The sequence below is a fragment of the Ambystoma mexicanum genome, chromosome 10 (genome assembly GCF_040938575.1).
Source record: "Ambystoma mexicanum isolate Mex_15411 chromosome 10, UKY_AmexF1_1, whole genome shotgun sequence".
Lineage (NCBI taxonomy): Eukaryota > Metazoa > Chordata > Amphibia > Caudata > Ambystomatidae > Ambystoma > Ambystoma mexicanum.
This window is the reverse complement of record NC_090932.1, coordinates 43,085,177-43,101,020: the sequence shown is the minus strand read 5'-3', so window position 1 is coordinate 43,101,020 and position 15,844 is coordinate 43,085,177. Positions and strand designations below refer to the sequence as shown.

The window sequence follows — 15,844 nt, the reverse complement described above, 5'->3', positions numbered from 1 at the left end:
ATATCATCAAGATGCTACAGCCCTACGGCAAATCTACTCCACCATCCAAGCCTGGATGGCCACAAATGGCCTATGTCTTAACGGAGCCAAGACTGAGATTCTCATTCTTGGCCAAAAGTCCACTCTACCAAAGCTAGACTGTCTCAATTCCAATTTTAACATTGATAATTGCATCATCCCAGTCCTATCTTCGGTTAAGACTTTAGGGGTTCACATTGACGCAACACTATCCATGAATAAGCAAGTTAGCGCTATTGTCTCTGCTTCTGCCTTAAGTACCAAACTCATTAACACCATAAAACCCTTCCTTACAAAGGACAACTGTCTCTCAATAGCCAGAGTCACCATAGGGGCCAAGCTTAACTACTGCAATACGCTCCTAGCCGGCACCTCCGCAAAAAACATAAGCAGACTCCAAATCCCCCAAAATAACTCAATAAGAGCAGCCTTAAGTATTCCAAAAAGAGACCATAACTCACAAACGAGAATGACTGTCAACTGGCTCCCAGTCAAACACTGCATCACATTCAAAATTCTCACCACGACACACAAATGCATCACCCTTACAGCACCACTCTACCTTTCAGACACACTCTCCAGATCCAGTTCAACCAGGCCTACCAGAACATTCTACTCTAACCAACTCACCATACCGCGCATCAACAGGGCCAATGCAGGAGGGATAGGTTTCCCATATCTTGCCCCGAAGCTCTGGAATGCGCTCCCCTCTACTGTCAGAGCAGAAACCTCTCTCCCTGCCTTTCGAAAAAACCTTAAAACCTCCCTCTTTAACTAACCTCTCTCGACTTTCCACCCTTTCTAAGCCTCCACGTTGTCTATCAGCCTTACCAAATGCTTTATACAATTTGTACTTTAAGTCTGTCTGTTTTTTATATGCAACTAAGCTTTGATCACTCTCTGTAACAAGCGCCACGATGCGCTCGGGCTGTTGCCCACTTTACAAATATGAATAAATAAATAAATAAATAAAATAAAGTATGTAAACAGTATGTACCAGACAGTGATGTACAGGGGCATGGCAGGGGAGCAAGGCCCTCTCCTTCATGCCACGCCCCACCAGGAGGTATACCAGGAGGCCAGAAACCCCGCAACTAGCACCGTCTGCCTCCTGGTGCAGCCCTTACAGCCCCAGAACTGACTTGCACTCTCAACTCAATTAAATTGTGCTGCAAAAATGCAACAAAAAATAACATTTTGTGTTTAAAATGTAATTTTGGACATGAACCATTGATGGGAGACATTCAGAGTGGGACTACTGTAGGGGTTCAGTTGGAAAGGATGGGGGTTGTGGAATGGGTGGGTGAAGGGAGGATTGTATACATGTGTATGTTATTGGAGGATATGCTGTTGTGCTCAAAATATTGATAAGATCAACAAGACTACCTGTATTGATTGGGCATGGTATGTTCTGTTCTTGAAATAAAAAGAAGTTTGAAAAAATGCAATTTCGTAGGAAACAAAATCTCATATTCCTTGCTTCAGTATTCTGGGGGGGTCTATATTTCACAACAAGATGGAGGGAGAACAAGGGCCTGCTGGGAGTAGCCACAGTGCTCTGGAAGGTAGTGTTGGGCAGACACCATCTGAGATGGTAGAAAGACTGAGGGCCTCACTGCTCAGCCCTCTCAGAGGAGGAGGCATCACCCACAATACTCCCACTCCAGGCCAGGAAAGGCATGCTGGGTGCTGCTGTGAATGGGTGGGAGGGGAGGTAAATGGGAACGGGGTTAGGGCAGCTCAAGGAAGGTGTCTGGATGGTGAAAGGGGAAGGAGGATCGGATATAACAGAAAGGGGAGAGCAGATGGGAAGGGAAGATCAGTAGATTGATGTTGCAACACTATTTTCCTTGCTTCTCTTTTGCTATGTACTGTTTTTATAGGAGGGGTGCAAATGTTTTTTTGCAGATCTGGGAAAGAAATGTGCTGGATCACGGATCTGGGAAATCTGGATAAACTAGAGCACTTTGTTTAGGGTATTCCTACAGCCACACCCACTGGAATGTGGGCCCCCCCTGATCACAACCCTGGGCCACCCAGATGAAAATTCCTGGAGCCAGGCCTGATACTCCTCATAGCACAACACTACTGTGCGCTCTGAATAACCCTTTAAGAGTCAACCCTGGCTGCGATACTAAACGCATGCCTCAAATTGCACCAGCCCCGTCCCCCACTCTGCACTCTAATCAATGCCAGATCCATCCAAGCCCACCCCCAAGATATCCATGAGTTTATCACGGCCAATAACCTGGATATTCTAGCCATAACGGAAACCTGGCTTCAGACTGCCTCAGGCCCTGCCTTGTCAATTGCTCTGCCACGAGGCTTCACCATCCTCACGAGCGACAGACTTGACTCCAGCGGCGGTGGGGTAGCATTGATAGCAAAAGACACCTTAGCCCTCAGACAATCTAACACCTCGCCACCACCAAACTGTGACACGCTCACCGCCACACTATCCCTATCCCACACAACTATTACCCTGCATGTAATCTTCTGCCCGTCTGGCCATGTCCTAACCTTTGTAGAAGACCTCCTCCACAATATGAGCCTTAACATCAGGCCTACATCCCAAACCATCCTCTTGGGTGGTCTTAACCTAGGTCTCAATGACCCGGATGAGATGAATGCCTAGCGCTCTAGGTTTCTGCAACTGCATCATAAACCCCACACACTCCAAAGGATGTACCTTGGATTGGGCACCCGACAAACAGCCAAATATCCATCCTCGCCAATCAGCCTTGCCCGTGGACGGACCACCATCTCATCACACATATCGCCCCAGTAATGCCACCAACAGTTGCACGCAGCTCACGCGTTCTCACGAAAGCCCGAATCCTGCATCTTCTAGGCATTCTTCAGTCTGAGCAGCTACCTCACACAGATGCTAACCTCCTGGCAGACATATATTCCAAAACCATGACACAAGCAGCTGATTCTGTCGCCCCCCGCTTTCACTATTGAAAACCAAACCCACATCACACATCAACTCATGGCTCACTCCAGACCTTATTGATCGCTGCACCAAAAAAAGTGTGGCTGAGTCCAAATGGGGAAAAAACACCACCTGATGCCTACAAACAGCTATTTACAACCTCAGCCAAGCTGTACAAACAAGCCATCCATCGGGTCAAGGCTAGCACTTTCAACACTAGAATCACCTACGCAAAATCAAACACATGTGAGATCTTCGCTATCCTCAGAGGATTGGAAACCCCTTCCACCCCTCCACCTAACCACCTAACCCCACCTAACCAACCCCTTCCACCCCTCCACCTAAACCCACCTACCAACCCCTTCCACCTCTCCACCTAACCTAACCTAACCCCACCTAACTAACCCCATCCACCCCTCCACCGAACCGCATCTAACCCCACCTAGCCAACCCCTTCCACTCCTCCGCCTAACCACCTACCCCCACCTAACCAACCCCTTCCACCTCTCGACATAACCACCTAACCCAACCTAACCAACCCCTTCAACCCCTACACCTAACCCCACTTAACCCCACCCAACCAAACCCTTCCACCCCTCCACCTAACCCACCTAACCAACCCCTTCCAACCCTCCACCTAACCTCACTTAACCCCACCTAACCAAACCCTTCCACCCCTCCACCTATCTCACCTACCAACCCGTTCCCCCCCTCCACCTAACCATCTAACCCCACCTAACCAACCCCTTCCATCCCTCCACCTAACCTCACCAAAGATGAGACCTGGTCACCAACATACAAAATGCCCTCCTTGAGAAAATGGCCACCCTTCACAAAATAAAACATGCCAATGACCATCAATACCCATCCACAAACTTCTCTCCTCACCCAGCCCCCCCATACTTGTGCTAGAACATCCACCTTTTCAGTTTAACTCTGTCACTCAAGGGGAGGTTGCGTCCATTCCGTCCATTCTGAAAGGCCTGAAACCGTCTAGATGTAAAGGGCACATCTGCCCAGCTACTATCATTAAGGACTGTTCAGACGCCTTGAAACCTTTCATCACCACTTTCATCAACGCCTCCTTCGCCTCCTGCTGCGTCCCCGCTACTCTCACGGAAAGTTGGGTATTACCACTACTCAGTAAATGTCTCTGGACTCCACTACCCGCACCAACGTCCGGCCTTATCACTACAGTCCTCTTCCTCCTCAAGATTCTTGACCGAGATGCATACCTTCAAATCCAGCACTACCTGCAATCAAAGCACATCCTAGGGCCGCGGTAATCAGGATCCCACCCGAGGCACGGCACTGAATCAGCCTTGCTTGAATTAAAGAACTAGCTGGACGAGATCAAGGACACGGTTAAACCAGCCTTGATCTCTCGGCCGCGTTTGACCTGGCAGACCACAAGATGCTCTGCCATCACCTCATTTCGGTAGCCAACTTCTCGCCAGCAGCAACAAGTTGGATTGCGTCCATCCTCAGGGGCAGATCTATTAGAGTCTCTGCGGTTAACGATAGCGCCCTGGCACATATTTCCTGCGGAGTTCACCAATGTTTCTGCACCCCCTCCACCTTGTATAACATCTTTCCCAAACCTCTCATTGACCTCTTAGCCTTAATTGGCATCTCCGACACAAATTACGTGGATAATATCCAAGTCCTCCTTCCCCTCTCTGGCAATCACATTGGTGACTCTGCCACCATCAACGCAGTCTACCAAACCATCCAGGCCGCAATGGCGATGCTCAAAAACCTTGACCAGCTTTATGCCACCTTCACCATCGACAGCATCTCGATCGCTGTCTCCTCTTCTGTAAAGACACTTGGAGTGTACCTGGACGCTTCACTCTCTCTCACGCGTCGAGTTAACGCTGTCGCATCCTCCGCAACTCACACTACCAAACTCATTAACGCATGCAGGCCATTCCTCCCAACTAACAGATGCCACACTATTGCCCGGACCCTCTTAGGCTCCAGACTAGATCACGGCAGTGCCCTCTTTGCAGGCACCTCAACCTGCAACATAAAATGCGAATCATTCTAGAACAATGCACTTCATGCAGCACTTATTATTCCAAGCCAAGCGCACATCAGCACCGCAAGAAAAAACACTCACTGGCTCCCCATAAGAGACGGGATCACCTTTAAAACGCTTGTGATCACCCACAGGTGTCTTTCCAACTCTGCACTACCACATCCGTCACAGAAATCAATAAACCCCACGCTAAGAGACGAACCAGAACTGTTTACGCTCACCGCCTCCTCGTGCCGAAATTCAGGCTAAGGCTGGCGGTGCCAGCTTCCCAGTAATAGCAGAAAAACATACCATGAGAGCCGAACAATCCTACCGAGACTTTCGAAAAAACGCTTGAAAACCTGGCTCTTCACGGCGCGTAACGTCTGAGCTGCTCGAAGAATTTGTTTCCTTTCAACATTACACCTGTCCCTGTAACTTGTAGTGCAACAGCACCTTGCTGCCCTTCGGTTTATTGCTCTGTATAAATGTAAAAATACATTTGAAAAAATACATTCTCAGAGCTGCAGTTTCCCTTGTTCCATTGTGAGAATTGCTGGTGACAGGCCTACAAGTCCCAGCATGCAAAGGGCCGGCTAAAGCGATAGAATTGGCTGTAGCTGACCCTGCCTATTACCAGCTGTACCTGTTTTTTGAATCCATGGACGTTGGCATAGCTGTCAATCTTGAAACGTACACAGGAACCTCCTGAGAGTGGGACAAAAGCTTGCACGCCCAATGGGGTTTCTGCTCACCAGGGACGTCATTTAGGGGTCACCAGAGGTCGCAACTGCGACCTCTAAAGTTTCCCTTGCGACCTCTGTGGTCTCCCTTGCGACCTCTTAAAAAAAATTCAATTAAATGTATTATTCTTTTTTTTTTATATAATGCAAGCTCATGGGCTGTGGCCAGCACCATGTGGTGCTTTACTTCTGGAGTGGCTGGCTTTCTTGTTCAGACCCCTCAAAAGAAAAAAGAAAAATAAGAACAGGAGTACCACAAGTCTAACACTTTCAACACTGACCCTAAATAAGAAAGAATAGGAATACCAAATAATGTGTCTTTCTGGAATTCTATACCATAATTGCCAAACTCATTAAAGGTTTATTTCCAGGCACTTCAAGGAGTGAGTCACTGATTTAGTCTGTTCTTAAACACCTCAACTGAGCCTTTCATCCTTCCGAGGTCGATAAATGAGTACCAACACAGGTTGGGTGATAGTGGGTGTATATTTTTTCTATATAAAGCACTTAAGCGTAAGTGCTATATAATAACACGTCATTATCATTTGGTCTTGGAGGTCTGTTTGGATTCACAGTAATTTGGTAATGTGGGCCTATACACACTGATCTTAACAATACATATGGCGATCCATTCTTGTATGAAATGTACATCACATTATAGTGATATCGTAACCATATTTTTTGTAGTGTACAATACTATGTGATGCCACTTCCTGTTTTGTCAAAGGGTGAAAGGTCGTGTTCCATCGCTTCCCGCGATATCACTTTGGGGTGGGGTCAAATGACATCACTTCCTGTGATGTCATCAGGGGGTCATGGGTCGTGTGATGTCACTTCCGCTACCCCAGGCATTTTGGTGAAATGACGCGCCTGCTGCTCACCTTGGCACAACATAGGTGACCTGCTCTACCTCTGCCCTCTCGCGCTGAACGCTCGCTTGCGACAGCGCTCGCAAGTTTCCCCTTGACATGCGTGGGAAAGTCATCCAGACTTGTTATTTTTCTAGAGAGTTTTGGGACTTGTAGTTTTCCTAAATTTAAAATGGGAACGAAAAAACTACAAGTCCCAGAATTCAAAGGGAAAACAGTATTAAATACGCTTCTAACCATGGCAAGAGAGACCTGCCTCGCTAGTTGTAAATGGTACTATGTGCAGAGGGTTACATTAAAAAAATGGTACAAAAAATAGAGAACTCTTGATGCAAACGTGTGGGCACGTGACGTGTGACTGATTGCGAGCACTGCTACTCTCTCTCCCACCCACTAGCAAAGGTTTAAAATCACAGCGGTATTTACAGCAGATAACGTGGTGTTTCCTCTCACAGGCGTGTAGTTTCAAAAAGCGGCATAAGGCGGCGGGTGTTTTAATCTCCTAGCATAATGGTCCTCCTTTTATCGATTTTAAGGGGATGAAAGACTGAGAAGAACCACAGGGATCCAAACATACACGACGGTTGCAGGCTGATCCCTGCAGAAAGAGCCCAACCCATTGAGCTATCTTCCCAAACATGCTTTTGCGAAAGGATTCCTACTCTTGGGGTAGCGGGGCGCCTTTTATAGTAACGCCGGCCTGCGCAATACTCCGGGAACAGGCTGGCATCTCAGGGTGGCAGTTACTGCCCCAGAACCACCTTCCCTTCCTGTCGCCGGCTACTTCCTGGTCTGTCTCTTTGACGACAGAAATGCAGCAGTTTTTTTTGGGGCGTGGACAGGGACATCTCGAGCCGTCGACATCTGATCTCACCTCCAGTCCGGACAGCGAGGCAGAGTCAGGGGGTAGTGGGCACAGGTGGACCCCGCGGAAGGCCTGGCACGGGTAAGACTGATCTTGAATCGCTGGCAGCTGCTGCCCTGCCTGTGGGCTGTGAATATAGCGCGAGGGGTTGTGAAAGAAGCAATGCCAGCCAGGGCACACCCAGGAAGTGTGTGACTGCAGGCAGGGCGCAGGCCAGCTGCACCTGTTGCCTCCACAGTGGGAGGCTTCGCCTATAGCTAGCGCCCAGAGCGCGGGTACCCAAGCACTGTACTCGCAGACGCTGCAATCACTGCCCCTGTTCTGCTTATGTAGAGGGTAAAAAGCGGAGTCGACACTGATGGGCGACTTTTTGAACTGTGGGTTACAAACACACACCCCCTCCCCTCTACAGAAAGGGCTTCATCTCGACAGAGCAGTGTGCATGCGGTGTTTGCCATAGGATTTGCAGGGTCCGGGGCGGCAAAGGATGTGTACGACCCCCTAATTTGCATAAATAGTGACATCAGAGATATCACAGAATGAGTCTTTAGTAAGCAAAGGTATTATGGGAAGTTACATTAAAAACATGTTGCCATGAGTAATCCAGGAGACATACTGTAACGTCCAGTATATGAATTGTCAATATTAATATTTACCTAGGGGGTAATATCAGGAGTGAGATATATATTTTTTTAAGTAGCAGACAGCTGAATGAATGCCATGTACAGACTTGTAATTTTGGCAGATAAGGCACAGTGTGATAAAAAGATTTGTCCGGGAGCACACACTTTGGTTAAGTAGAGAAGCCGGGATCTGAGACCAGTCTACAATTCAGAAAATTGAACACATCTCGTCCCAGATGCAATTGATAGAAATACTGTTTGCAAAAAGTCTTTTGAAACTTTGTTTTAAAAACAAAGCATTGTAGAAAGCATTGCAAAAATATGGTGATTGTGTTTTGCCAACTGCTGTTTTTTCAGAAGTTTCACAAATGGTTTCATTTTTATTGTGTGTATATTTGGGCAATACTAGCGCCTAGAAGACTACGGGCATAGTGCGCTTTACAAATGCAACAATAAATATTGTACAAATTAGCAATATGCTTTTATTTCGGAAGCTACAGATAAGGATTAGTTGGACTGTCAAAAATAAAATCGCAAATAATAAGTACGTTTATCAAGTGCTGCTCACTACAAAATGAGTCTGGAGCTTTATTAATGTACCCCCCGAGACTTGATTGGAGGGGGTGAGCAGGCCAAACTCTTTGCCGGTGTAGAATAGCAGAGGATCCTATAGCAGAAAGTTGCAAAGGCAACTGAGCAGGTTTGGAGACTGTTGCTGAGATGTTATATGTTTAGACCTTCCTGTAAATCATATGTCTTCTTTCCTATTCCTGCGGCAACATGTGCTGTAAAATGTGGTGTTTTGACTGGGGATGAGCACGGCTCCAACGCTTCACTCAGTGTGGGAACTTTTGCCCCCACAGTGAAAATAAAAAGCTGGCCCCCAGGAATACACACGCACAGTAAGTGAACAAATCCCCAAGTGAAAGATACACATTTAGTTCGATTGACCTTTCCTCTTAGAAGAAAGTGCACCAGACAAAAGAACATTGGCCTTTCAAAACCAGTAATCAACATCAGAAAAATATCCTGACAGGGGGCATTTTCCAATAAATACGCTGGGAAAGCATAAAAGCTGCTCAGCTTTTAACCCAGCAATTGTAGTGAAATGTTCCCTAGAAAACAAAATCCCAATACGAGCATGGGCTTTGATATTAATTGTATGTGTCTGCACTGGAAACATGAACACCTGGGTGAAATCTTGGTAGCCAAATGCTTGAGCAGGCTTGCCGACCTCAAAAACACCCAAGGGGGTTGTGTCCGCTATCTGAAAAATGTACCACTGTCCACCCACATGTATCCTTTTACTTGTGCTCTGAATAGCAGCACATGGCCACAATTAGGGGGAAATAACTGCACCGGTCTCCAGGATTGCAACCTCTCTTGCCACATTCTGGGCAAATATTCAGGACTCACTTGCCCTCTCATCATTTGCCCCTCGTCAACCCCATGCCTGGCTGTCAACCAATACTCTGCTTTATGAAGATGACTTGAAAAGTACACATACCATAGTAAGGTACCCACTCAAGTATATAAATCCTGACAGAAATATGTTCAGAAAAATGTGTACAATTGTGGCCTTATTCCCCCATCTTGAGTGGGAGACTACAAATACCAGAATGCAATTCAGCCAAAGACAAAAAAAATCCTTTTTATTTTCAAGACGTGTAACATGGTTGTATGTGTTCGACAAATGCAGGCTTATATATGATGTCATGAAAACATCACATTCTACCACAAATAAACTGTTTATGGTGCGTTTAAATCTGAAAATCTGAAAGTCATATAGCTAATTTAAAACTGTTTTCTGTGATTTATTGTAATTGATGTGGAGGAGAGCTTAGATTTAGGCAGCTAACTGGTGCTTTGTGTGTGTGCTTTCAGAAGAAAAATGCCTATTTGCATTTCTTAACACAGAAACGTTACGAACTTCTCCTTCAAAACAATGGTCTCTTAAATGGTCCATCATTTTTAAATCTCCCCCACTTTAATGCGCTGCTTGAAGAAAGAAAGTGATAAGCACTCATTAAAGGGCCTGCAGTGTGTGATGGGCCGCTGCGAGTGGGTGTTGGTCTCTTGAGCGTCACAGGAGGTTGGGAGGAAACAATGTGGCCTCACCCAAGCTTAGTACATTGATCCCGCACAGCCCCCCCATAAAACAACATTCTTGGTATAGTTGAGGCAGGCACTGGTGCCTTCGTGGCCCCCGCAGACAACGGGCCCCGGGCCACTGCACAGACTACACATGCCTCGGGCCGGCTCTGGGAACAAAGTGAGACTGGTTTGTGAGTTTTGCATCCACTGCAGAGGTATCTGGGTGTGTGTTACTTGGAAGGTAAAATGTCTGTGCCCACTGCTTCCCTGAAACTTGAGGAGAACCATCTCCGGTTCCGGAAGCACCTCAAAACCTTCCTCTTGCGCTTCTGCTTTCTCTCTCCCTCTCCCCTGCTAATTCTTCGCTGAATCTGCACCAAATCTGCAACTGGGCCACTTGCACCGACCTCGGTCCTGGGCCCAGCCACTTGCACTGCCTCCCTGGCAACCCCTGCACTGCGGGACTGTCTCTGTATCCCTACAGCCCCCGTTCCCAGCACTTGTCTGCACTTACCTTGCGCTTGCCACCAGCTGGCCCTTTATTTATTTTATTCTACTTACCTTGTACTGCACTTCCCCCCCTCCCCTTGCACTTTTCCCATTCCCCTCTACCCCTGCACTTGTGCGATCTGAATGACACCTGGCCTAGTAGGATCGTTGTCTGTCTTCCCTCTGTTCCCCTCCCATGCCCCGTCGCGCCTTGAAACACTTGTGTATAGGCGCGTTACAAATGCCATATCATATCATATCACTGTCCCCCAGCCCACTGTCCCCCCAGCCTTTCATCTCTTGGGAGGCGTTGTGATGGGGACCGTAAACTGGGTAATAAACACGAGAAATGATATCTGAAGCGCTACCCTGAAATGACAATAATTATAATTATTTGTTCAGGTGAAGGGGGATGGGCGTTTGACTCCACATACTACAGAAAAAATGTAGAACCGAATTGCAAACAGCCTTTAAGTGCCCTGTGTCTATAGCGTTGGTTTGTAGACATGATTTTTTTTAAAGTCATTTTTGCTGACAAAATTACTATGAAAAAAGGAATTGAAATATATAGGGGGGCAAGGGGTAAAAAGGGGTGGGGTTGGAGTAGGGGCAATAGCATAGGGAAAGGAGTGGCTTTGGGGGGTACCCCCCAAAATAAAAATAAAAAATGTGATGGAGTTTTTTTGTATTCATTTTGTCAGTAAAAAGTACTTAAAAATATCATGTCGGCAAAGGGGCCGCTAGAACCGTCTACAAAACCAACGGTTGGCTCTTAGTTGGGGGTGAGGAGAGGTCTCCTGCTGAAAGTGACAGTAGACACACAGTTCTCCTGTTCGTAAGGGTGCCACTTTGCATGGTCTGTAGATCTGAACAAGGGCCCCGTGTGAGGAAAAAGCAAGCGGCCCTTGCCCAGATAACCGCGGCAGAGCTGAGAACCCCAGGGCAGAGGCTCCGCCCTTAAGTGTCAGACACAGGCATCATGGCATGGCTTAGTATCCAAATGCATTAACTGTGTGTGACCTGATAACTCCAAGCAAACATTCAGAGTCGCATGACAACAAGGCTCTTCTTTCATAAAGGGGAAGGCCCCATTTGTCATGGCTCTGGCTGCACAGAGCAGGAGTCCGTCTGGGAGAGGAGCTCTAGGGCTCATTGTGCATGAGTGCAGGCATTTGATAAACGTTCCCTTAAGTTTGGTTGTTTTCTAGAACAGTTCTCTTTTATTTGTTCTGCATATGAGTTGCCCTGAGAGCTTTGCTGCTTGTTGACCTTTCAAGGGACCCCCTCTGAGATGCTGCGAGCCCTGATGGGATTAATAGGTTTATAGATGGGGGGCGTGTAACCTATCTGGTGATTGAGACAGGAGGTGAAGAGTCCTTGACTTTGTGGAATCCAGGCCCTTCTCACAGATAAGGGGTGAATCTGGGTGTCATCCATGTACGTTTTTGGAACCTCACGTGATGCTGTTCTAGGTACTGCGCTCATCTGCTCCCTCTGGAAGGTGTTCGTAGGTTTGACGAGGCGGATATAGGGAGGGGGGTGCCAGTGCTCCGAGAAGAAAGCAGTCAGGGTTTTAGGTAGGCCATGGTTAGCTGAGGGCCGGCCTCATCAGGGCTCTGACGGGGCTCCGCGATATGATTGTGCAGTGCTAGAAAGAAACTCAAACTTGAGAGAGAATACTGCTCTTGCCCAGTAGATGTCCCTATCACCCCATGTTTAGACGCATATCATCGGTTTCAGACTTTTAGCGTAGCATTATTTGTTTTGGTAACACTCTGAAGGGATAATACAGTAGATAATGTTGTTTGATTTTTTGCAACATATTATATTGATGTCTTGTGATTAGAATGATTTAATACATTACTTAATACATAAGAATCAGGGATTCATGAACTGCCAATTCAGATGAGGCCTGGTTTCCCAGCACTGACAGCCTTAAGGACTCGCCGGTTTCCCCCTCACAATGAGGAAAAGTGCAGTGGAGTGAAACCGAAGGCTTCTCTTCACTGTAAAAAAGTAGCATAGAGTACAAAAGAAAAGCAAAAAGTGTGGGGGTCCAAAGAAATGGAAGGAACGTTGCTAAAAAGAGAAAATGTTGCTAAACCTCAATGACAACATCATCCCAAGGTATGCAATCACTGCCAATGTTTTCACATTCCAAACTAGAGAGCACGCCCTGTCTGGACTACTTTTGTGTTGGCAGCCATTGTCAAATTGTATCTTGGCTGGCCCGTCCTGGTTTTTGATTTTCAAAGTCTGGTCACCCTATACAGACTGGGCTCCCTTCTCAGCGCCTCCATTCCAAAGGTCAGCGAGGTCCCTCACCACACACCCCACACCCCACACCACAGTGAATTACTAAAACATAGCGAGGCTGTCTGGGGAGCTACAGGCCCACTCCTATGCGCAGTCGCTCTTTCCCGCTCCGACGCGCAGTCGCTCTTTCCCGCTCCTACGCACAGTCTCTCTTTCCTGCTCCTACGCGCCGTCCCTCTTTCCTGCTCCTACGCGCCGTCCCTCTTTCCTGCTCCTACACGCCGTCCCTCTTTCCTGCTCCTACGCACAGTCTCTCTTTCCTGCTCCTACGCGCTGTCCCTCTTTCCCTGGCATATCGGCATGCCTTCTGTGGGATGTGGAGTACAGTGCAGCTCTCGCACTGAAGTGCAGACAGTGGGAGTGGACGAGCTATGGATAGTGAGTGAGCGTGTGTGCGAGAAAGAAAGCGAGTGCAAACTCAGTGTATGATACTCTGGATTCATACAAACCATTGTGGGCGCGAAGACCGACTACTGTGGCATCTATTATAGGGCACAGTAAAAGGGAATCTGATCAAGCTGCAGACTCTTCAAATGAGTGCTGCTAGAAGAGTGCATCGAAGCAAGTGCCGGAATCATGTGACAGAGGCTCGAGGCGCCTTACACTGGCTAGCAGTCAGAGAGCACCATTCCATTACAATTCTTACTCTTGCCAATAAGGGACTGTATGGGAAAGGCCCACTATATTTAAAATCAAGGCGGCCCCGTAACACTTGCGCTGCATTGCTTAGTGCGGACACCCCGCACCAGGGGCCCGTCCCCACATATTCCATAGTCATACACCCCATTCTCTCTCCCCTCTCCCCCGTATGGTATCCCCCCCCCCCCGACCCTCCCAAATCCCCAATTAAGAGGCAGGACCAGTTGGCTGAGTGGAAGTTGAAATTGCATCAGAGCCGGGGGACCGGCTTGGGATTCGCCGCCTCCTTCCCTCTGGAATAGCCTGCCATTAGATCTCAGAGAAATACCTTCCTTGTCACTTTTCAAGAAGGCGCTCCAGACATACTTTTTTCTATAAAGTCTCTGTTGAGGTGATGTTTATTGCTTTATGGCTTGTTCCTGCACTGCAATGTCTGTTTTGCTGTCCTTCTTTAATGTCTATGAGCCCCTGGCACATTATACATGAATACACATAAGGCTTTTGCTGCTCCAAGTGAAAGTGACCACGTTCCTCCTTGCCCCCCACGCGCCTCCATGCACTTGACCCACCCTCTACAATATGACATCGCAGCAAGTTGCTGCTTAGAAATCGCTGGGTCTGAACACCAACTGCTTCCTACAAAAACGGATTCTCTCAGAAAAGCAGAGCTTAAAGGAGAAGACCAACCTATGAATCCAGTCTTTCCGCCAAGGCTGTCAGTGCACAGAGACAGCCTTGCTGCCTCTCCCAGACGCCCCCACAGGAGAAGTCAGGCGCAGATCATTTCTGGTACTACAATCACAAAACTCATTGAATTCATCCTCACGCATGAGCCACGCATGATAGGGGCTGTGGACAGATCCATGGGAATGTTTAAGGCTAAACCAGTTGCCATGGCCCTGAAAATCTACAAGGGCATGGCGGTCTCAGTTGCAAGGTTTGGGGTGGAGTTGTGGGGCTATAGGAATGTAAACCCACTCCACATAGTGGAAAATGATTTTCTCATACAAATGTTGGGTCTCTCCCGCTCTGCCTCTAACTATGGAGTTCCTGTGGAACTGGGCTGCAAGTTCATTGCAGCCATTATTTTATCGCAGCCCTTATTTCACTGGACCCGTCTATGGAGTCATGATAAGGCCAAGGGGACACGTGATCTTAATAGGTTTTTAGTCTCAATGGATTTGAAAGGCCGGGTGCCATGGTTGGCATTCATAAAGTCTGAAATGATGGACTTTAATGCTGTCTCATATTTCCACTTGCTAGATATTAGGTTTTCTAGCATGGAAACAGATTTAAAATCTAGACTCTGTTCCCCTATATCTAAGACAAGGGACTCGTTGGAGATGCTGCAACACTTTGATAGGAGGCATGCGATTATAGCTGCCCATTGCACTCAAAAATGTTTATTGTGGGCAGTGAATCCCTTCCAGCGAATTCTGATAACTAGGGCATCCTCCGATGGGTTGCCTCTTAGCACCAATACAGCTCGGGAGGATAGCTCAGTGGCAACGTGCTTGCCTTGGAAGCAAGACGACATGGAGCAGCACAAGTTCGATTGCCGGGTCCGCGCTTCGCAACCTCTGGGTATTAAGCGCATTATAAGTAACCAATGAATAAATACAGTGCTCTGGGGTGGGGGTCAGCAACTATCAGTCCTGCTTGTTGTCTTATGCTGACCGGGAGGACTTGGCTCACTTTTTGTTGTTTTACCCATCCTCTCTGGGATAAGAGCAAGGGGCTTAATGCCGTTACTTTGTGAGCTTTCGTTCATGCAGTACACACCTGCTTTGCTCTATTGGTTGTCGGTTGAGTCTGCCAAAGTGGGTTCGGCATTTTTATCTTTCTTGAGGCAACCCGTGTATAAAAGGGAATTTTGACTGAAATCATAGATGTTTGTATCATGCTAACAGTTTATTTTTTATGTGAATCATCTGTTTTAACTTATCTTTTTTATTGTTCTTATTTGGCATTTTATGTTTTGAAATGACTTTTTTTGTATGTACTTATGTTTTTATGGAAATCTTTGTAATTTCCAAAATAAACTTTATTGATGACGTTGAGACTAACTTTCTGCCCATCAAGGGAACAGCTATGGGCACAAAACTGGCATCTTAATATGCAAACCACTTCATGGCAGAATTGAAAGGCAAGTTCTTGAAACAAAAACAATGCAAGCCACTGCTACATTTCCATGGCGGACATATTCTCATTGGTAAAGAATTGAGTCATTCTT

At 47.2% G+C, this 15,844-nt stretch overlaps 1 protein-coding gene across 2 annotated transcripts in view; it reads left to right on the top strand.

Moving 5' to 3' along the window:
- Nucleotides 1–15,844, top strand: part of TPRG1 (tumor protein p63 regulated 1) — a 700,518-nt gene that overhangs the window by 220,174 nt on the left and 464,500 nt on the right. The window contains exon 1 of one of the 2 annotated variants that reach the window (XM_069617466.1): nt 7,377–7,531. The exons of the other annotated variant lie outside the window; for it this stretch is intronic. Coding sequence (XP_069473567.1) covers nt 7,398–7,531 — 134 coding nt within the window. The 5' untranslated portion in view covers nt 7,377–7,397. Of the gene's footprint in view, nt 1–7,376; nt 7,532–15,844 lie in introns of those variants that run through there. 2 annotated transcript variants of the gene reach the window in all.